At 50.3% G+C, this 22,068-nt stretch overlaps 1 protein-coding gene across 2 annotated transcripts in view; it reads right to left on the minus strand.

Annotated features, from left to right (window-relative positions):
• Window positions 1-247: 247 nt before the first annotated feature.
• lmna (lamin A/C) overlaps window positions 248-22,068 on the minus strand; it is a 95,241-nt gene continuing 73,420 nt past the window's right edge. The window contains exons 4-14 of one of the 2 annotated variants that reach the window (XM_031890515.1): window positions 11,603-11,759; window positions 9,378-9,503; window positions 8,026-8,196; window positions 7,825-7,950; window positions 7,358-7,578; window positions 6,357-6,582; window positions 6,102-6,209; window positions 3,797-3,916; window positions 3,562-3,675; window positions 715-978; window positions 248-519 (exon numbers count right to left, since the gene is read on the minus strand). In XM_031890515.1, coding sequence (XP_031746375.1) covers window positions 490-519; window positions 715-978; window positions 3,562-3,675; window positions 3,797-3,916; window positions 6,102-6,209; window positions 6,357-6,582; window positions 7,358-7,578; window positions 7,825-7,950; window positions 8,026-8,196; window positions 9,378-9,503; window positions 11,603-11,759 — 1,663 coding nt within the window. In that variant the 3' untranslated portion in view covers window positions 248-489. 2 annotated transcript variants of the gene reach the window in all.

The raw sequence follows: 22,068 nt of genomic DNA on the forward strand, positions 1-22,068 counted from the left end.
CTACAGTAACTACCCCACTGAGGGGCAACTGCAACAAACCAAATACAACTCCCTGCACCGTTGGTTCTGCTCTATTAGAAAACTGAATCAATTTACGTCTTTGGCATCAAACAGAGGCATTCGCCCCCCTCCCCCCAGACTGTCTGAACTACAAATCCCAGAATTCCCTGTGGGAAGTGGCAGCGCTTCCCGAGCCAGAAGGGAGTATATAGGGGCTTTAGTGCAACAATTGCCCCCCCAGTATTAGTAATGCCCCAGTCCCTCTGCACCCCAGAACCATCCATTATATGTGGGGGGGGGGGCAGATCAGAATTAACTTTGGTTTCTGCAGATACAGGTAAATGTTGCCTTTAAAAAAATGTGCATTTTTTTTTTCTTTATAAAATTCTCGCAGTATAAAATAAAAACAAAATTTTCATAAAAAAACCAAAATCTCTCTGTTTCGCTCGGGCACTTGGGCACTTGGTGACGGCGGCGTCGGGCAGCGGATTACATTATGCTGCAGCTCTGCGGGGTGACCTGTAGGTGGCGACAGAGAGACAGCATTGCATTAGGTGAATACAATCACAGGGATTTAGTGTATGCAGCTACTGCCACCTAGTGGGCAAATGGAGACGTGCAGCCTTATTATTATTATTATTATTAATTGGCCTTTACACCAGAGTTCTGGAGGTTCTGCAGGTTCTGTTCCAGATACCCCCGACTGTTACCCACCTGGGCACGCTGGCTGTCGTTCCCGACAATGTAGGTCCTGGTGACCAGACTCTCCCCGAGGGCACTGCCCCCGCTGGTTCCCCCGGTGCTGCGGTAGGTCCGGGTCAGGGTGACGCTGGAGGATGAGGAACCGGTCGAGGCCGTGGCCAAACCAGAACCCTGGGAGCCTAGAACCCCCTTCTCAGCCGGGCGCCCACAGCTGGTGCAAACGATGGTGCGAGAGCGCAGGTTGTACTCCCCGGGGTCCCCACTATTCTGCCCATCCTATGGGGGTACAGGGGGGAGTTACAGGGGGTCATAATACATGGAGCAAAGTTTCCTACTGGTCTACTATTCCCACTGCTACTATAGGCACCATCTCTCCCTACTAGACCTGCTATCCCACAGCCCCAGTCCCTTCCCAGAGGCTATTATCCCCCCACTGCTACTATAGGCACCATCTCTCCCTACTATACCTGCTATCCCACAGCCCCAGTCCCTTCCCAGAGGCTATTATCCCACTGCTACTATAGGCACCATCTCTCCCTACTATACCTGCTATCCCACAGCCCCAGTCCCTTCCCAGAGGCTATTATCCCCCCACTGCTACTATAGACACCATCTCTCCCTACTATACCTGCTATCCCACAGCCCCAGTCCCTTCCCAGAGGCTATTATCCCCCCCACTGCTACTATAGGCACCATCTCTCCCTACTATACCTGCTATCCCACAGCCCCAGTCCCTTCCCAGAGGCTATTATCCCCCACTGCTACTATAGGCACCATCTCTCCCTACTATACCTGCTATCCCACAGCCCCAGTCCCTTCCCAGAGGCTATTATCCCCCCACTGCTACTATAGGCACCATCTCTCCCTACTATACCTGCTATCCCACAGCCCCAGTCCCTTCCCAGAGGCTATTATCCCACTGCTACTATAGGCACCATCTCTCCCTACTATACCTGCTATCCCACAGCCCCAGTCCCTTCCCAGAGGCTATTATCCCACTGCTACTATAGGCACCATCTCTCCCTACTATACCTGCTATCCCACAGCCCCAGTCCCTTCCCAGAGGGCTATTATCCCACTGCTACTATAGGCACCATCTCTCCCTACTATACCTGCTATCCCACAGCCCCAGTCCCTTCCCAGAGGCTATTATCCCCCCACTGCTACTATAGGCACCATCTCTCCCTACTATACCTGCTATCCCACAGCCCAGTCCCTTCCCAGAGGCTATTATACCCCCCACTGCTACTATAGGCACCATCTCTCCCTACTATACCTGCTATCCCACAGCCCCAGTCCCTTCCCAGAGGCTATTATCCCCCCCACTGCTACTATAGGCACCATCTCTCCCTACTATACCTGCTATCCCACAGCCCCAGTCCCTTCCCAGAGGCTATTATCCCACTGCTACTATAGGCACCATCTCTCCCTACTATACCTGCTATCCCACAGCCCCAGTCCCTTCCCATAGGCTATTATCCCACTGCTACTATAGGCACCATCTCTCCCTACTATACCTGCTATCCCACAGCCCCAGTCCCTTCCCAGAGGCTATTATCCCCCCACTGCTACTATAGGCACCATCTCTCCCTACTATACCTGCTATCCCACAGCCCCAGTCCCTTCCCATAGGCTATTATCCCCCCACTGTTACTATAGGCACCATCTCTCCCTACTATACCTGCTATCCCACAGCCCCAGTCCCTTCCAGAGGCTATTATCCCACTGCTACTATAGGCACCATCTCTCCCTACTATACCTGCTATCCCACAGCCCCAGTCCCTTCCCATAGGCTATTATCCCCCCACTGCTACTATAGGCACCATCTCTCCCTACTATACCTGCTATCCCACAGCCCCAGTCCCTTCCCAGAGGCTATTATCCCCCCACTGCTACTATAGGCACCATCTCTCCCTACTATACCTGCTATCCCACAGCCCCAGTCCCTTCCCAGAGGCTATTATCCCCCACTGCTACTATAGGCACCATCTCTCCCTACTATACCTGCTATCCCACAGCCCCAATCCCTTCCCAGAGGCTATTACCCCCCCACTGCTACTATAGGCACCATCTCTCCCTACTATACCTGCTATCCCACAGCCCCAGTCCCTTCCCCGAGGCTATTATCCCCCACTGCTACTATAGGCACCATCTCTCCCTACTATACCTGCTATCCCACAGCCCCAGTCCCTTCCCAGAGGCTATTATCCCCCCACTGCTACTATAGGCACCATCTCTCCCTACTATACCTGCTATCCCTCAGCCCCAGTCCCTTCCCAGAGGCTATTATCCCCCCACTGCTACTATAGGCACCATCTCTCCCTACTATACCTGCTATCCCACAGCCCCAGTCCCTTCCCAGAGGCTATTATCCCACTGCTACTATAGGCACCATCTCTCCCTACTATACCTGCTATCCCACAGCCCCAGTCCCTTCCCAGAGGCTATTATCCCCCCACTGCTACTATAGGCACCATCTCTCCCTACTATACCTGCTATCCCACAGCCCCAGTCCCTTCCCAGAGGCTATTATCCCACTGTTACTATAGGCACCATCTCTCCCTACTATACCTGCTATCCCACAGCCCCAGTCCCTTCCCAGAGGCTATTATCCCACTGCTACTATAGGCACCATCTCTCCCTACTATACCTGCTATCCCACAGCCCCAGTCCCTTCCCAGAGGCTATTATCCCCCCACTGCTACTATAGGCACCATCTCTCCCTACTATACCTGCTATCCCACAGCCCCAGTCCCTTCCCAGAGGCTATTATCCCCCCACTGCTACTATAGGCACCATCTCTCCCTACTATACCTGCTATCCCACAGCCCAGTCCCTTCCCAGAGGCTCAGTACTTACATGATGATGATGATGATGGTGGTGGTGGTGATGTCCCACATCGTCATCATCTTCATCATCTCCATCTTCATCATTGATGACGACAGTGCGCACCAGTTTCCTCATAGCGACCTCCTATAGAGACACAGAGTCAGTTTTGGTTCTGGGCAAATCCTTCCGTATGTGACTGATGTGCAACTGAACCCCCCCCCGACTTCTCCAGTGGGCGGAGCCAGTTTGGGAGTTTGACACCCACCTCATTGTTAGACGTGAGCAGCGCGGTGCGAATACTGTCGCCTGTTCCCCAGGAGCTCTGGGCCTTCCATACTAAATCAGTGGGGGGGTTATTTGTGGCTCCGGCGCCTGATGCCCAGATCTGAAAGAGAAATGTAACTTGTTATCTCCTTACTGTCAGTCTTGTGCCTTTATATGGGCACAGAACCCCTCAGTGACTGCTAATATCCTTATCATTTACAGTAGGGGGTACATTATCCCTTATAATACATGAGTGATACTCAGAGTTCCCTGTATAACTCAGCCTGCAGCCTTGTGCCTTTATATGGGCACAGAACCCCTCAGTGACTGCTAATATCCTTATCATTTACAGTAGGGGGTACATTATCCCTTATAATACATGAGTGATACTCAGAGTTCCCTGTATAACTCAGCCTGCAGCCCTTTGCCTTTATATGGGGGGCACAGAACCCCTCAGTGACTGCTAATATCCTTATCATTTACAGTAGGGGGTACATTATCCCTTATAATACATGAGTGATACTCAGAGTTCCCTGTATAACTCAGCCTGCAGCCCTTTGCCTTTATATGGGGGGCACAGAACCCCTCAGTGACTGCTAATATCCTTATCATTTACAGTAGGGGGTACATTATCCCTTATAATACATGAGTGATACTCAGAGTTCCCTGTATAACTCAGCCTGCAGCCTTGTGCCTTTATATGGGGGGCACAGAACCCCTCAGTGACTGCTAATATCCTTATCATTTACAGTAGGGGGTACATTATCCCTTATAATACATGAGTGATACTCAGAGTTCCCTGTATAACTCAGCCTGCAGCCTTGTGCCTTTATATGGGGGCACAGAACCCCTCAGTGACTGCTAATATCCTTATCATTTACAGTAGGGGGTACATTATCCCTTATAATACATGAGTGATACTCAGAGTTCCCTGTATAACTCAGCCTGCAGCCTTGTGCCTTTATATGGGGGGCACAGAACCCCTCAGTGACTGCTAATATCCTTATCATTTACAGTAGGGGGTACATTATCCCTTATAATACATGAGTGATACTCAGAGTTCCCTGTATAACTCAGCCTGCAGCCTTGTGCCTTTATATGGGGGGCACAGAACCCCTCAGTGACTGCTAATATCCTTATCATTTACAGTAGGGGGTACATTATCCCTTATAATACATGAGTGATACTCAGAGTTCCCTGTATAACTCAGCCTGCAGCCTTGTGCCTTTATATGGGGGGCACAGAACCCCTCAGTGACTGCTAATATCCTTATCATTTACAGTAGGGGGTACATTATCCCTTATAATACATGAGTGATACTCAGAGTTCCCTGTATAACTCAGCCTGCAGCCTTGTGCCTTTATATGGGGGGCACAGAACCCCTCAGTGACTGCTAATATCCTTATCATTTACAGTAGGGGGTACATTATCCCTTATAATACATGAGTGATACTCAGAGTTCCCTGTATAACTCAGCCTGCAGCCTTGTGCCTTTATATGGGGGGCACAGAACCCCTCAGTGACTGCTAATATCCTTATCATTTACAGTAGGGGGTACATTATCCCTTATAATACATGAGTGATACTCAGAGTTCCCTGTGTAAGGAAATGAATGCATCTGTCTCCCAGCAGAGGGCGCTCTAGTACCACATAAGGCAGACAGACCATAAGGAGCAGCTCGGGGCTCCCTGATTATTTATTTATAAGGAACAGAACACAGTGCGGAGCTTCTGGCTATTGGGAGGGAGGGGGATAATTACAGAACCGACCCAGTTTCCTCCTGATACAGACTGACCCCCCCCCCCCCCCAGTACAGGGGCCCATCTTTATGGATCAGGTTCAGTAAGATTAAAGCTTACAGGGTAATTACAGTGCCCAGTTGCCCCACATTCATATTTATAGGACCAGTAACACCATAATGAGTATAAATATATATAATGTTTCCATTTATATCTGCCCCTGTCCGACAGTACCTGCACTGATTATTCCTTCAAGCAAATGGCCATAGGAAAGAGAGCAGCCCAGGAGCAAGAAGTACAGAGAATCAGAGCTCTGTACCTGGGTAAGTACTGGGGGGGGATTGGATTCACTTACCCAGGGGGAGGTTCCTGTCTGACCATGGGAAAGAGAGCAGCCCAGGAGCAGGAAGTACAGAGAATCAGAGCTCTGTACCTGGGCAGTACTGGGGGGAGATTGGATTCACTTACCCAGGGGGAGGTTCCTGTCTGACCATGGGAAAGAGAGCAGCCCAGGAGCAGGAAGTACAGTATATTTCATTTCACCTCACCCCCGACCCTGCCACTCACCGTCACCGTTTGTCCGGCCTTTAGTGTAAGTCTGGGGGGGAACCTGTACACAATGGGGGTCTCCTCCCCTATCTGGCGCTTGATCTGCCAGTTCCCCAGCGATTGGTCCTGTAATACAATAAGGGGCACATGAAGCACAAATTGTTAATATATTGTATCAGGAGCATTCACTGGATGAGAATTAGCCACACCCCCTCATGCTACTAAGCAACATGGCAGCTCCCACCCGCGTGTATAGCACATATAGGCACCTACCTCGTTACTCTTGTTCCGCAGCCGCACGTATTTCCCCTCCGGATCCACCTCTTCCACGGAGACCTTCCCGGTGGTGCGGGCGTGTTGGGTGTAACTGGTGCTCCCCGACTCCCCGGCCTCTAGGCGCCGCCTCTTGGAGGCAGAGGAGGAGATGTGGGTCCCAGAGTGGGAGGCGACGGTCCTTGCCGACCTCTTCTGAGTGGTAGGACTGGGGGAGAGACGCAGCCTGGGGGGGGGGGCAGAGAGATACTCAGTACTACTCTACTGACATAATGAAACACTGGGCTCAATGGGCCCCCCCAAAGGTTTTGGCCCCTGGTAGAGAATGAATGAAGGCTGGGGCTATTGTACCCCTGTAAATACTAGCCAGGGCCAGGACATATATGATGGACTTGCCAGTAAATATTTAACCCCTGATGTTCTGCCTCTGACCCACCCCAATTCTGCCCCCTCTCCACCTCCATCCCACCCATTACTTCTTCCACCCTGCAACTCCCCCCGGTTTTCCTCTACCCCCCTTCCTTAGTGTCACAGCCCCACCCCCTCCCATTTTTAGGTCCCACCCCTTCCCATTTTTAAGTCCCACCCCCCTACCTCCATGTCATCAGGGGCCACGAAAAAGATGGCAACTCTACCCCTGAGGCTTTTGGAAAGGGGAGGGGTATATAGGGTACATGTTTGGAGATGGTTTGGCATTGGGAGGGGCACTACAGTCAAGATTAGAGTGGGGGTTACAAGTATCTGGACCCCCCCACACACCCACTAATGCCATAAAGTAACCAGGTAGTGAAAATTCCCCTGCTGCAATACCAGTTCCACCCAGCAGGGGGAACTCACTCCATTTATTTGCCTGAACAAGTCAACTTTCAAGGGCAAGTAAGACACAGTACGGTAAATCTGAAAGTTAATAAAGTCCCATCTAAAGCGGTTTAATTTGGCACTGAAAGGGTAAAATCTAGCCTATGGGCCTTATGCCCCGCCTACTAGCAAGCCCCGCCCACCTCTCCTCCTCTCCCTCCAGTAGTTTGCGGTAGGCATGGATCTCCATGTCCAGCGCCAGTTTGATGTCCAGCAGTTCCTGGTACTCGTCCAGCTGCTGCTGCATACGGGCCCGCATCTCCGCCATCTCCCGGTCCTTGTCCGACATGAGGCGCCGGTTGGAGTCCCGTTCGCGGGCGTAAGCATCCTCCAGATCCCGTAGTTTGGCCTCTTTAGCCGCCAGCTGGGGGGCAGCAAAAAAAAAACCAACAGGTCACCCCCTGTCCCCCAATTCCCATAGATAGTAACAGAGCAGGGCAATTGGTGCACACTAGGTGGCGCTGTTTCTTTATTCAGGAATCGACATGGCAGCTCCAAGTGTATATATAAAGGTGCCCATACTCAGGCAGATTTTGGGTCCTTCAGACCGATTTGCCATCTTATCTGCCAGTGTATGGGCACCCCTGACGGGGGGTGGGGGGAGCCGTACCTGTTTCTGCAGTTGGCTGAGCTGGGCAGAGAGACTGTCGATGCGGATCCGGCTCTGCTGAATCTCCTCCTGGGCTTCTCCCACCAGGCTGCTGTTCCTCTCGGCCGACTGCTTGGCATTCTCCAGCTGGGGGGGGGGCGGCATTTGGTCAGTTCTATCCATGGCTACGGGCCTAATCTACTAAATGGCGCTCAGCCTCACCTTGGCATTGTAGGTCTTCTCCAGCTCTTCCTTGTAGAGGCCGACCTGCCCCTCGTGTTGGGCACGGAGATCCTGCAGGGCGTCTGCCAGTTTGGACTCAAACTCCCTCTGCCGCCCGTTGTCCATCTCCACCATCCGGGTCTCGTGGCGGCGCTTGGTCTCGCGCATCTCCTGCAAGACAAGATGGACGGGTTCTGATCCAACAGATTCCTCCCGGCCCCCCCCCCCTGTGTTTGGATTTTGGGGCTTGGGAATAAGCGTTAATTGTTCCTAAGTGATTATCGGAGGCGGCAGTCACGTGTCGGTACCGGTTGCACCGCCGGCGGCTTGAAAGGCCCGACTGCTGCTCCCAACCACAAATAGGAAGAGGGGGGGGGGGGCGGGAATTCAGGGCGGCGCGGGCACCGATTGCGCAAAGGTTCAACCACAAAATGGCAGATAATTAATAGGGCATTGTACATAAATATGGGTTATGGCTAATAATAATAATAACAAATGGGAATGGTTTTTAGCATCACGCTATTGGGTACAAAGACAAAAATCTAGCCTCTAATCTGCATGGTGATTGCTGGGGTCACAGTATCCAGCCTCTAATCTGCATGGTGATCCCTGGGGGCCTTGTATCCAGCCTCTAATCTGCATGGTGATTGCTGGGGTCACTGTATCCAGCCTCTAATCTGCATGGTGATTGCTGGGGGCCTTGTATCCAGCCTCTAATCTGCACGGTGATCCCTGGGGGCCTTGTATCCAGACTCTAATCTGCACGGTGATCCCTGGGGGCCTTGTATCCAGCCTCTAATCTGCATGGTGATTGCTGGGGTCACTGTATCTAGCCTCTAATCTGCATGGTGATCCCTGGGGGCCTTGTATCCAGCCTCTAATCTGCATGGTGATTGCTGGGGTCACTGTATCCAGCCTCTAATCTGCATGGTGATCCCTGGGGGCCTTGTATCCAGCCTCTAATCTGCATGGTGATTGCTGGGGTCACTGTATCTAGCCTCTAATCTGCATGGTGATCCCTGGGGGCCTTGTATCCAGCCTCTAATCTGCACGGTGATCCCTGGGGGCCTTGTATTCAGCCTCTAATCTGCATGGTGATTGCTGGGGTCACTGTATCCAGCCTCTAATCTGCATGGCGAGTGCTGGGGGCCTTGTATCCAGCCTCTAATCTGCATGGTGAGTGCTGGGGGCCTTGTATCCAGCCTCTAATCTGCATGGTGATTGCTGGGGGCCTTGTATCCAGCCTCTAATCTGCATGGTGATCCCTGGGGGCCTTGTATCCAGCCTCTAATCTGCATGGTGGTTACTGGGGACTTTGGCCAGGTTCATAAAGTAGAGATAAGTAAACAGACCTCGTTAGAAATGTTCTTCTGGAACTCAAGCTCCTCCTTCAGCGTCTGGTTGCGGTTCTCGGTATCCACGCGGCGGAGCATCTCGTCCTGCAGTTGTTTCTTTGTGTCGGCGAGGCTGGCCTCCAACTGCGGGGGGAGAAAGAGTCGGAAAGTTCAGCTTGTGAGACCCACTAACTAGTCCCTTTTCCCACCATCTTAACCAACATCTATTTAATAAATATAAGGCCCCTCCTATTACGCAAACATAAGGAATTGTGTTCACCATGGAGGACGCTCGGACATTGTGATAACGTCTCTTTAGTGTTTGAGACCATTCTTGGGGAGACCAGTTTGAAGACCAAATCTGGGTTTTGTGATGCACTTGGGTCACATCTTGGCCTTGGTGCTGAGTTGGACCTCAGTCCCGCACAGTTTTGGCCTTTTAAACCAGTAGGTCTCAGGAGTGAGTTCAACCTCTGGGGCTCAAAACTGGCACCCTCAACAGTCAGTTATACGGCTTGAACTCAGTCATGAATCAACCAACGTCACTTGGACTCAAAGGTGGCTCCCTCAAGGTCTCAGCAGTCAGTTGAACCTAGACTAGGTGGGCTATGGGCCAGAAGTTCAGCAGTCCCTCAGTCTGTTGTTTTGGCTTTAACTCTGTCTTAAACCAACCATGACCCTCCCAGTCTTTTTGAGCCACTAGGTCTCGGCACTGAGCTGGGTTCGTGGTTGGCCTCCTCAACATTTGACACAACTTAGACCCTTCCAGACTTAGACCCTCCGAGCCTTTTTGAGCCACTAGGTCTCGGCACTGAGCTGGGTAAGTGGTTGGCCTCCTGAACATTTGACACAACTTAGACCCTTCGAGACTTAGACCCTCCGAGCCTTTTTGAGCCACTAGGTCTTGGCACTGATCTGGGTTCGTGGTTGGCCTCCACAACATTTGACATAACTTAGACCCTCCCAGTCTTTTTGAGCCACTAGGTCTCTGCACTGAGCTGGGTTCATGGTTGGCCTCCTCAACATTTGACACAACTTAAACCCTTCCAGAGTTAGACCCTCCCAGTCTTTTTGAGCCACTAGATCTCGGCACTGAGCAGGGTTCGTGGTTGGCCTCCTCAACATTTGACACAACTTAGACCCTTCCAGCCTTTTTGAACCACTAGGTCTTGGCACTGAGCTGGGTTTGTGGTTGGCCTCCTCAACATTTGACACAACTTAGACCCTTCCAGACTTGGACCCTCGCAGCCTTTTTGAGCCACTAGGTCTCGGCACTGAGCTGGGTTCGTGGTTGGCCTCCTCAACTTTTGACACAACTTAGACCCTTCCAGACTTAGACCCTTCCAGCCTTTTTGAACCACTAGGTCTTGGCACTGAGCTGGGTTCGTGGTTGGCCTCCTCAACATTTGACACAACTTAGACCCTTCCAGACTTGGACCCTCCCAGTCTTTTTGAGCCACTAGGTCTCGGCACTGAGCTGGGTTCGTGGTTGGCCTCCTCAACAACTGACACAACTTAGACCCTTCCAGACTTAGACCCTCCCAGACTTTTGATTTCAGGGTCACCTAGGTGCATCATACAGTTGCCCATCCAAGGGCAACCAATGGTGCCACTAACCACAAATGCATCCCCCCCCCCCCAATTACTTCCTAATTAGAAACCATGCACAAACAAGGACACGTTTTGTCGAAATTCCTGCAAACCCTCGACTAGGACTGGCCTTTTACACTGCGGTTCCTCTAATTTCTTAATTGGCCCCTTTGGAGCAGTAAGTGGCACAATTGGACGGCAGATGGGTGGCCATTTAGATGTGCCTAATACTCCCCCTGCAGCCCACTCCCCCCACACTAAACACAGATGGAACGTGTAGGAAGCCAAACATGACACAGCTTGTGCTACCGGCCCAGACGAGCTCCTGTCTGACGAGCAATAAATTCGCCGCGGAGAACTCCCCGAGCTTGTTTGGACCGGTGCCAGATATTGTCATCCAAGGAGGAACAGATTAACCCCTTGGCTGTGAGTAATAAAAAATGGCCAAAAACTTGACCATGATTAAAGCTGGCCAACAGCTGAACCCTTACCCAACCTTGGACCTCCAGTTGGAGAGGTAGAACTACAACTCCTATCAAGCCCTGCAGGTCGTAGGAAGTAGGATCAGGGATGGCTTGGGTCATGGGGCAAATAAAGGCCATAAAGTAAAACATTTCTTCCCAAAGGGTTCCCCCCTCCCTGTTTCTTCTCACCTTTGCAATGTGAGCCTTAAGTTCCCTGATCTCGTTCTCCAGATTCCTCTTCTCTCCCAGCGCCGTGGTGAGGGCGGCATCTTTAGAGTTCAGCAGGGCCTCCAAATCCTTCAGCCGCGCCTGCGCCGTCAGCAGATCGCTCTCCTTCTTGGCGTTCCTAGATTGGAGAAACATGAAACATGGTAAGAACGTGGCCTTCAAACATGGAGACAGACATGACTGGTGGGTTCTAGGTAATGAAACCTGGGACCAAGCCCAATGAGTCTATAGAAGGGACCGTTGGATGCAGGAAACAGATCATAGTCCCAAGGGTTTGAGGGGGTACAGAGGGACCCTAAAACGTTCTCCACCTCTCTAGTGGGTTCTCCATTTGCTTGTTCAGACTACGGCCTAACGTTCCTGGAGGATAGAAAGACCCACAGAATTATCTGTTGAGGGGGTGGATTTAGGTTACTAGGTACCTTGTATTCAGCAAGTTTGTTCTGAATTTCCATCGTCAAGGCTGGAATTGTCCATTTTTGACCACCTTTTTGACCACCCACACCCTACCGGGGATTCTGTTCTCAAGGTCTCACAAAGTGAAAGTGATTTTTGGTTGGATTTTTATTATTTATTGTGCTTTTCCTGCTGTAGGTCAGTGAGTGGAAGAGATAAATTCCTGCAACACAAGTGAAGATATTTCTAAACCCAGTGTGTCCAGCTCAGGCTGGAAATGGAAGTGCAGCAACAAGTCCCCATTTTGTCGCTGAGACAGCTGGGCATGTGGTGAGGAGCCGGCTGGGCCCATAGGAGAGTAACATACAACAGTCATTTTGTTTATAGAGTCCCAGCTGCTTGGCGGAGCCGGAGACTTACTCACTGTGCAACTTTCAGCTGTTGGTTATTGTCCTATTTCTATTGTGTCAGAGGGACCCATAAAGGGCTTTCTATTGGTCTGCATTCAGCTGTCCTAACTGGTGCTCAAGTAGGCTTAACTGCCCTGGGCAATTCATTCACAGTGAAGGTGGAGACAGAAGGGCAAGTTGGAGGCAGTAGGACTGGGTGATAAAAGTAGGACAGATGGAGACATAGGACTAGGTGACAGTAATACAACTAGGTGGAGACTTTTGGGCAAGGTTGGGGTAGTAGGCAAGGTGGGAACAGTAGGGTAAGGTGGAGACAGCAAAAGTAGATGAGAATTGTAGGACAAGGTGGAGACAGGACTAGATGATAATAATAGAACTAAGTGGAAACAGCAGGGCTCAATAACAGTATAAGGTCTAGGTGGAGACAGTAGGGCAATAGCAATATAAGGACTAGGTGGAGACAGTAGGGCAATAGCAATATAAGGACTAGGTGGAGACAGTAGGACAATAACAGTATAAGGACTAGGTGGAGACAGTAGAACAATAACAGTATAAGGACTAGGTGGAGACAGTAGGGCAATAACAATATGAGGACTAGGTGGAGACAGTAGGACAATAAGAATATAAGGACTAGGTGGAGACAGTAGGACAATAAGAATATAAGGACTAGGTGGAGACAGTAGGACAATAACAATATAAGGACTAGGTGGAGACAGTAGGACAATAACAATATGAGGACTAGGTGGAGACAGTAGGACAATAAGAATATAAGGACTAGGTGGAGACAGTAGGACAATAAGAATATAAGGACTAGGTGGAGACAGTAGGACAATAAGAATATAAGGACTAGGTGGAGACAGTAGGGCAATAACAATATAAGGACTAGGTGGAGACAGTAGGACAATAACAATATAAGGACTAGGTGGAGACAGTAGGACAATAACAATATAAGGACTAGGTGGAGACAGTAGGACAATAACAATATAAGGACTAGGTGGAGACAGTAGGGCAATAGCAATATAAGGACTAGGTGGAGACAGTAGGACAATAACAATATAAGGACTAGGTGGAGACAGTAGGACAATAGCAATATAAGGACTAGGTGGAGACAGTAGGACAATAACAATATAAGGACTAGGTGGAGACAGTAGGACAATAGCAATATAAGGACTAGGTGGAGACAGTAGGACAATAGCAATATAAGGACTAGGTGGAGACAGTAGGGCAATAACAGTATAAGGACTAGGTGGAGACAGTAGGGCAATAACAGTATAAGGACTAGGTGGAGACAGTAGAACAATAACAGCATGAGGACTAGGTGGAGACAGTAGGGCAATAAGAATATAAGGACAGGTGGAGACAGTAGGACAATAAGAATATGAGGACTAGGTGGAGACAGTAGGGCAATAACAGTATAAGGACTAGGTGGAGACAGTAGGACAATAAGAATATAAGGACTAGGTGGAGACTGTAGGACAAGGTGGAGACAGTAGGACAATAACAGTATAAGGACTAGGTGGAGACAGTAGGACAATAACAGTATAAGGACTAGGTGGAGACAGTAGGACAATAGCAATATAAGGACTAGGTGGAGACAGTAGGACAATAACAATATAAGGACTAGGTGGAGACAGTAGGGCAATAGCAATATAAGGACTAGGTGGAGACAGTAGGGCAATAGCAATATAAGGACTAGGTGGAGACAGTAGGACAATAACAATATAAGGACTAGGTGGAGACAGTAAGACAATAACAATATAAGGACTAGGTGGAGACAGTAGGCAATAGCAATATAAGGACTAGGGAACAGAGACAATAACAATATAAGGACTAGGGGTAGGGGAGACAGTAGGACAATAACAATATAAGGACTAGGTGGAGACAGTAGGACAATAACAATATAAGGACTAGGTGGAGACAGTAGGGCAATAGCAATATAAGGACTAGGTGGAGACAGTAGGGCAATAGCAATATAAGGACTAGGTGAGACGAGGGTAGGGGAAACAATAGCAATATAAGACAGTGAGAGGGTAGACAATAACATATAGGACTAGGTGGAGACAGTAGGACAATAGCAATATAAGGACTAGGTGGAGACAGTAGGACAGTAACAATATGAGGACTAGGTGGAGACTGTAGGACAATAGCAATATAAGGACTAGGTGGAGACAGTAGGGCAATAGCAATATAAGGACTAGGTGGAGACAGTAGGGCAATAACAGTATAAGGACTAGGTGGAGACAGTAGGGCAATAACAGTATAAGGACTAGGTGGAGACAGTAGAACAATAACAGTATGAGGACTAGGTGGAGACAGTAGGGCAATAAGAATATAAGGACAGGTGGAGACAGTAGAACAATAACAGTATGAGGACTAGGTGGAGACAGTAGGGCAATAAGAATATAAGGACAGGTGGAGACAGTAGGACAATAACAGTATAAGGACTAGGTGGAGACAGTAGGACAATAAGAATATAAGGACTAGGTGGAGACTGTAGGACAAGGTGGAGACAGTAGGACAATAACAGTATAAGGACTAGGTGGAGACAGTAGGACAATAACAGTATAAGGACTAGGTGGAGACAGAAGGACAATAAGAATATAAGGAATAGGTGGAGACAGTAGGACAATAACAGTATAAGGACTAGGTGGAGACAGTAGGACAATAAGAATATAAGGACTAGGTGGAGGCAGTAGGGCAATAACAATATAAGGACTAGGTGGAGACAGTAGGACAATAAAAATATAAGGACTAGGTGGAGACAGTAGGACAATAAGAATACAAGGACTAGGTGGAGGCACTACGGCAATAGCAATATAAGGACTAGGTGGAGACAGTAGGACAATAACAATATAAGGACTAGGTGGAGGCAGTAGGACAATAACAGTATAAGGACTAGGTGGAGACAGTAGGGCAATAACAGTATAAGGACTAGGTGGAGACAGTAGGACAATAAGAATATAAGGACTAGGTGGAGACAGTAGGACAATAACAGTATAAGGACTAGGTGGAGACAGTAGGACAATAAGAATATAAGGACTATGTGGAGACAGTAGGACAATAACAGTATAAGGACTAGGTGGAGACAGTAGGTGGAGACAGTAGGACAAGGTGGAGACAACATGACTAGATGACAATAGTAGGACATGGTGTAGAGAACAGGACTAGATGACAATACTAGGACTAGGTAGAGGGAAGAGGACAAAGTGGGGTAGTAGGACATGGTAAACTAGATGAAAATAAGGTGGAAATAGCAGGTGTAGATGACAACAGTAGGAAAATGTGGAGACACAGGACTACATCACAATAAGAGGACAAAGTGGAAACAGCAGCTCAATATCAATATAAAAGCTGGGCAGAGACAACAGAACTAGATGACAATAGTAGGACTTGGTGGAGAAGAAGAGGAGCAGGAAACAGCAGGGCTAGAGAACAGTAGAAGAACTAGGTGGAGGCAATAGGACCTGATGGAGGTAGTAGGACAAGGTGGGTACAGTAGGACAAGGTGGGTACAGCAGGACAAGGTGGGTACAGCAGGACAAGGTGGGTACAGCAGGACAAGGTGGGTACAGCAGGACAAGGTGGGTACAGTAGGACAAGGTGGGTACAGTAGGACTACATGACAATAGTAGGACCAGATTGAGATAGTAAGGCAGGTGTAGACAAGGTGTATATACATCACAGCAGGATGCTCAGAGTGTTGTGGGAAGCCCAGGCGTGCCATGTGGGGCGTGGCCGCTTCCCTATAAATAATTGCACGGTTACAATTCCGGTTGGGGCAGAGGGGGGGGGGGGGGGGGCAGGGGAGCCGGTGAGGGAGTACAAACTCAATAAAGAGGAGATAAATGAAACCTTGTAGCCAATATGTAGAAATAACTGCTCTGCTCCCTCACGTTGGCCCATATCCAGCTCCTCTCTCCATGCATAGCCCATAATAACCTGACTCTCATAGGCCCCGTGCCTTCTGATTGGCCGGGGGCCAGATAACTGCTCTCTCCCCGCGCCGGCACAATGAGAGGATTAGGAGCCGCTCAGCAGGAGTCTGTAATTATATCGTTTTCTTTTATAATTGTATTTAAACCTAAACACGGGATTAAATGGCACAGGGGCATGTACTGGGGCAACTTCAGCTCCTGCACCGTCCTCTCTCCCCCCCCCCCCCGGAACTTCCTTTAGCCTTTCCCTTATTAATTGTCTCTAAAGCTTCATCTCACTACAGCAGCGCCCCCTCTCTAGGGCAGGATGGAGACAGTAGGACAAGATGGAGACAGTAGGGCAAGATGGAGACAGTAGGACAAGATGGAGACAGTAGGGCAAGATGGAGACAGTAGGGCAAGATGGAGACAGTAGGGCAAGATGGAGACAGTAGGGCAAGATGGAGACAGTAGGGCAAGATGGAGACAGTAGGGCAAGATGGGGACAGTAGGGTAAGATGGAGACAGCAGGGCAAGATGGAGACAGTAGGGCAAGATGGAGACAGTAGGGCAAGATGGAGACAGTAGGGCAAGATGGAGACAGTAGGGCAAGATGGAGACAGTAGGACAAGATGGAGACAGTAGGGCAAGAACTAGACAGTAGGGCAAGATGGAGACAGTAGGGCAAGATGGAGACAGTAGGGCAAGATGGAGACAGTAGGGCAAGATGGAGACAGTAGGGCAAGATGGAGACAGTAGGGCAAGATGGAGACAGTAGGGCAAGATGGAGACAGTAGGGCAAGATGGAGACAGTAGGGCAAGATGGAGACAGTAGGGCAAGATGGAGACAGTAGGGCAAGATGGAGACAGCAGGGCAAGATGGTGACAGCAGGGCAAGATGGAGACAGCAGGACAAGATGGGGACAGTAGGGCAAGATGGACAGTAGGACAAGATGGGGACAGCAGGGCAAGATGGGGACAGTAGGGCAAGATGGAGACAGTAGGACAAGATGGGGGACAGTATGGCAAGATGGAGACAGTAGGGCAAGATGGAGACAGTAGGACAAGATGGGGACAGTAGGGCAAGATGGAGACAGTAGGGCAAGATGGAGACAGTAGGACAAGATGGGGACAGTACAGTAGGGCAAGATGGAGACAGTAGGACAAGATGGGACAGACAAAGATGGGGACAGTAGGGCAAGATGGGGACAGTAGGGCAAGATGGGGACAGTAGGGCAAGATGGAGACAGTAGGGCAAGATGGAGACAGTAGGGCAAGATGGGGGACAGTAGGGCAAGATGGGGACAGTAGGGCAAGATGGGGTCAGTAGGGCAAGATGTGGGAGACAGTAGGGCAAGATGGGGACAGTAGGGCAAGATGGGACAGTAGGGCAAGATGGGGACAGTAGGGCAAGATGGGGACAGTAGGGCAAGATGGAGACAGTAGGGCAAGATGGAGACAGTAGGGCAAGATGGAGACAGTAGGGCAAGATGGAGACAGTAGGACAAGAGGAGACAGTAGGACAAGATGGAGACAGTAGGGCAAGATGGAGACAGTAGGACAAGATGGAGACAGTAGGGCAAGATGGAGACAGTAGGACAAGAGGGAGACAGTAGGGCAAGATGGGGACAGTAGGGCAAGATTGAGACAGTAGGACAAGATGGAGACAGTAGGGCAAGATGGGGTCAGTAGGGCAAGATGGGGACAGTAGGGCAAGATGGAGACAGTAGGACAAGATGGAGACAGTAGGGCAAGATGGAGACAGTAGGACAAGATGGAGACAGTAGGGCAAGATGGAGACAGTAGGACAAGATGGAGACAGTAGGACAAGATGGAGACAGTAGGACAAGATGGAGACAGTAGGGCAAGATAGAGACAACTAAGCAACTCTTCCAGACACTCATAGCAGAGAATGAAGGGATCAGGAGGAGGGAATTGGGAGTGAATGTTACTTGTTGTTATTAAATATCCCTGGAACTACAGGACTGTCGGCCCCGGGTAAGAGGAGTATTATATATTATATATTAGTATTATTAGCAGTACAATAGGCCATACCAGAGGGACAGTGCCCGGCGGTTGGCAGGGGTGCAGGTTAACCCCCAGGGCACATTAGAAGACTTGTCTAGAGTCAGACTGGTTATTCTATTCCTAGCCTAAAAGCATGCTGGGAACTGTAGTCCGGGAACAGGGGAGTTCTGTAAATGATGGTCCCTCCCTCAGCTCTGCAGGGCCGGGGGCCAACCTAATCCAATAGGATCCAATGGTGAGAATCCTGTTTGCAGGGTTGGGACCAATTGAAAAGCTGCTATGGCGGCTTCCTCGGCTGGTTGGCCCTTCCCAGTATCCACAGCTGCTGTTCCCTGGAACAGGTTAATGTGTCACTTTAACAGGCGGATTGTTTCATCTTTCCTTTGGGCAAACGGATGTACAATAAAGGGGGGGGGGCGGGTAGGGAGGGGTCCGGGGTATTTATAGAGTCAGTAATGTGCTTCCGGGCAAATATCCAAGTTTCCAAATATCCTGCTGGATCGGCTCCTGCGGAGGCAATGCTGCCCCCTGCCTGCAGGAATGAGCATTATCAGCCTGTTCCCACTAATGTGCCAGGGAATTGCTCCAAGGAGGAGGTTAAAGCAGGTACCTAATATATAGGCGAGAGAGACAGGGGAAAGTGTTTGGAGGGTTACTGCCTGCCCTGCTCTCATTTCCCTACAGAAATAGGGGTTGGTAGCACTAGGTAGGTACTATATATAGGGGCAGAGACAGGGGAAAGTGTTGGGAAGGGTTACTGCCTGCCTGCTCTCATTTCCTACAGAAATAGGGGTTGGTAGCACTAGTAGGTACTAATATATATAGGGGCAGAGACAGGGGAAAGTGTTGGAAGGGTTACTGCCTGCCCTGCTCTCATTTCCCTACAGAAATAGGGGTTGGTAGCACTAGGTAGGTACCTAATATATAGGGACAGAGACAGGGGAAAGTGTTGGAAGGGTTACTGCCTGCTCTGCTCTCATTGGTAATTTGTAAGAACATGGAGCCCAAGTTGGGGTTGTTATCGGGAGCCGGTGGGGCAGTTCCTGCGGCCCCGGGGGGAGACTAACCACACACACATGGTTTGGCTGATAAGGGAATAAGTCAGTAAGTGGTGCCGCTATTAAGGGAGGTCGGTGCTGCTCTGTATTTCATGAAGCTCAAAATGATCAACTTATTCTTAAGTCACTTCTATGGGAGCAGCTATTGCCCCTCCAACTATGCCCCTGCTCCTGGGCAATAAGCCCCAACCTTAGAGAGGGCTATTCTGAGACAATTTGCAATTGGTCTTTATTTTTTATTATTTGTGGTTTTTTAATTATTTAGCTTTTTTATAAAGCAGCTTTCCAGTTTGGTATTTCAGCAGCTACCTGGTTGCCAAGGTCCAAATTATCCTAGCAACCAGGCTTTAGTTTGAATGAGAGGCTGGAATATGAATAGGGGAGGGGCTGAATAGAAAGGTAAGTAATAAAAAGTACCAATAACAATAGAATTGTAGCCTCACAGAGCTGCCGGGGTCAGTGACCAATTGAAAGGTTGTTTAGAATTAGCTATTGTATAACATAGTAAAAGTTAGCGTATAGGTGAACCTCCCCTTTAAAGTATTTAACCCTTCTGGCCCTGCCCAGTATTGGCTTCCCTAGAGCCCAGGCAGGAATGTGACTCACTTGGCGCTGCCAGCGGGAAGGAAGCCTGGGCGCCGGGAACAGGATGGGGTCAGATACCTGCCCTGTGTATTGCCCCCGGGGAGCGTAACCGGGGATACCATAGGGGTATATAGGGACGGGGGGCAGAGAGGGATATATAGGGACGGGCAGGGAATGGGGGGCAGAGGGGTATATAGGGACGGGCAGGAATGGGGGCAGAGAGGGGTATATAGGGACGGGCAGGGAATGGGGGGCAGAGAGGGATATATAGGACGGCAGGGAATGGGGCAGAGAGGTATATAGGACGGGCAGGGAATGGGGGCGAGAGGGGTATATAGGGACGGGCAGGGAATGGGGGGCAGAGAGATATATAGGGACGGGCAGGGAATGGGGGGCAGAGAGGGATATATAGGGACGGGCAGGGAATGGGGGGGCAGAGAGGGTATATAGGGACGGGCAGGGAATGGGGGCAGAGAGGGTAGTATTAGGGACGGGCAGGGAATGGGGGGCAGAGAGGGATATATAGGGACGGGCAGGGAATGGGGGGAGAGAGGGTATATAGGGACGGGCAGGGAAGTGGGGGGCAGAGAGGGGTATATAGGGACGGGCAGGGAATGGGGGGCAGAGAGGGTATATAGGACGGGCAGGGAATGGGGGCAGAGAGGGATAATAGGGACGGGCAGGGAATGGGGGCAGAGAGGGATATATAGACGGGCACGGGAATGGGGGGCAGAGAGGGGTATATAGGACGGGCAGGAATGGGGGGCAGAGAGGGATATATAGGGACGGGCAGGGAATGGGGGCAGAGAGGGATATATAGGGACAGGCAGGGAATGGGGGGCAGAGAGGATATATAGGACGGGCAGGGAATGGGGGCAGAGAGGGATATATAGGGACGGGCAGGGAATGGGGGGCAGAGAGGGTATATAGGGACGGGCAGGGAATGGGGGCAGAGAGGGGTATATAGAGACGGGCAGGGAATGGGGGGCAGAGAGGGGTATATAGGGACTGCAGGGAATGGGGGGCAGAGAGGCGGTTAATAGGGATGGGGCAGGGAAATGGGGGGCGAGAGGGGTTATATGGGACGGGAGGGATGGGGGGCAGAGAGGGGTATATAGGGACAGGCGGGAATGGGGGCAGAGAGGGATATATAGGGAGGGCGGGAATGGGGGGCAGAGAGGATATATAGGGATGGGGCAGGGAATGGGGGGCAGAGAGGGTATTAGGGAGGGCAGGGAATGGGGGGCAGAGAGGGGTATATAGGGATGGGCGGGATGGGGGGGCAGGAAATGAGAGGTGCAGTGTGGCCCTTAGGATTCTGGGGGTCTCTCGTTAGGCTGGGGCTTCAGTTGAACCCTTTATTGCTATAGTATGTGGGGGGGGCCTTTTTTTCTCCTATTACCTGGCCCCCGTGGCAGTGGAGTGGCCACCAGGCGGGGCTGTTGCACATAGGGGCAGCTTTTACTGGGGGAAAGCTGAGGGCGAGTGTCAATCATTACAACGCAGCTGCAGCCAAGGGCCCCAAGCCCGCCCTGTGGCGGGTACCGTCTTTGCATAGGGAAATATTAGAATAAGGTGTTCTATTGTATAATGGGGAGGGGGGGGGGGGGTCTATAGAGAGACAGTGCACTGGCAATAAACGTCACATTTGTCCCCGCCCTCCCGTGACTCACGCGGTTGGGGTCAAAAAAAAGAATTTAAATGAAATAAATGAAAAAAAGGAGGTGGAAAGTTGTATGTGTCAAGAGTGACGGAGCCCCGGGGCCGAGCCGACAGTTTTATGGGATCTGAGAGACTAATGTTTTAAAGATGTTCTTTGTTCTCTTGGGCAACAAATGCGCCACAAGGGGGGGACAACGGCCCACCCCGCATAATATTACAGCTTGCTGAAACTAATTCCAGAATCCCCAGCAGCCCAGGGAAAGGCCAGTATTCTCAACTGCTGCTCTGCTAATTGTACAAACCAGGAATAAAACCCATGTAAGGCGTTTACTTCCTTTAAGAAAAGAGGAGGCTCTTTCCCTCTTACAGGAATC

This window comes from Xenopus tropicalis, chromosome 8 (assembly GCF_000004195.4).
Source record: "Xenopus tropicalis strain Nigerian chromosome 8, UCB_Xtro_10.0, whole genome shotgun sequence".
In the NCBI taxonomy this organism is placed as follows: Eukaryota; Metazoa; Chordata; class Amphibia; order Anura; family Pipidae; genus Xenopus; species Xenopus tropicalis.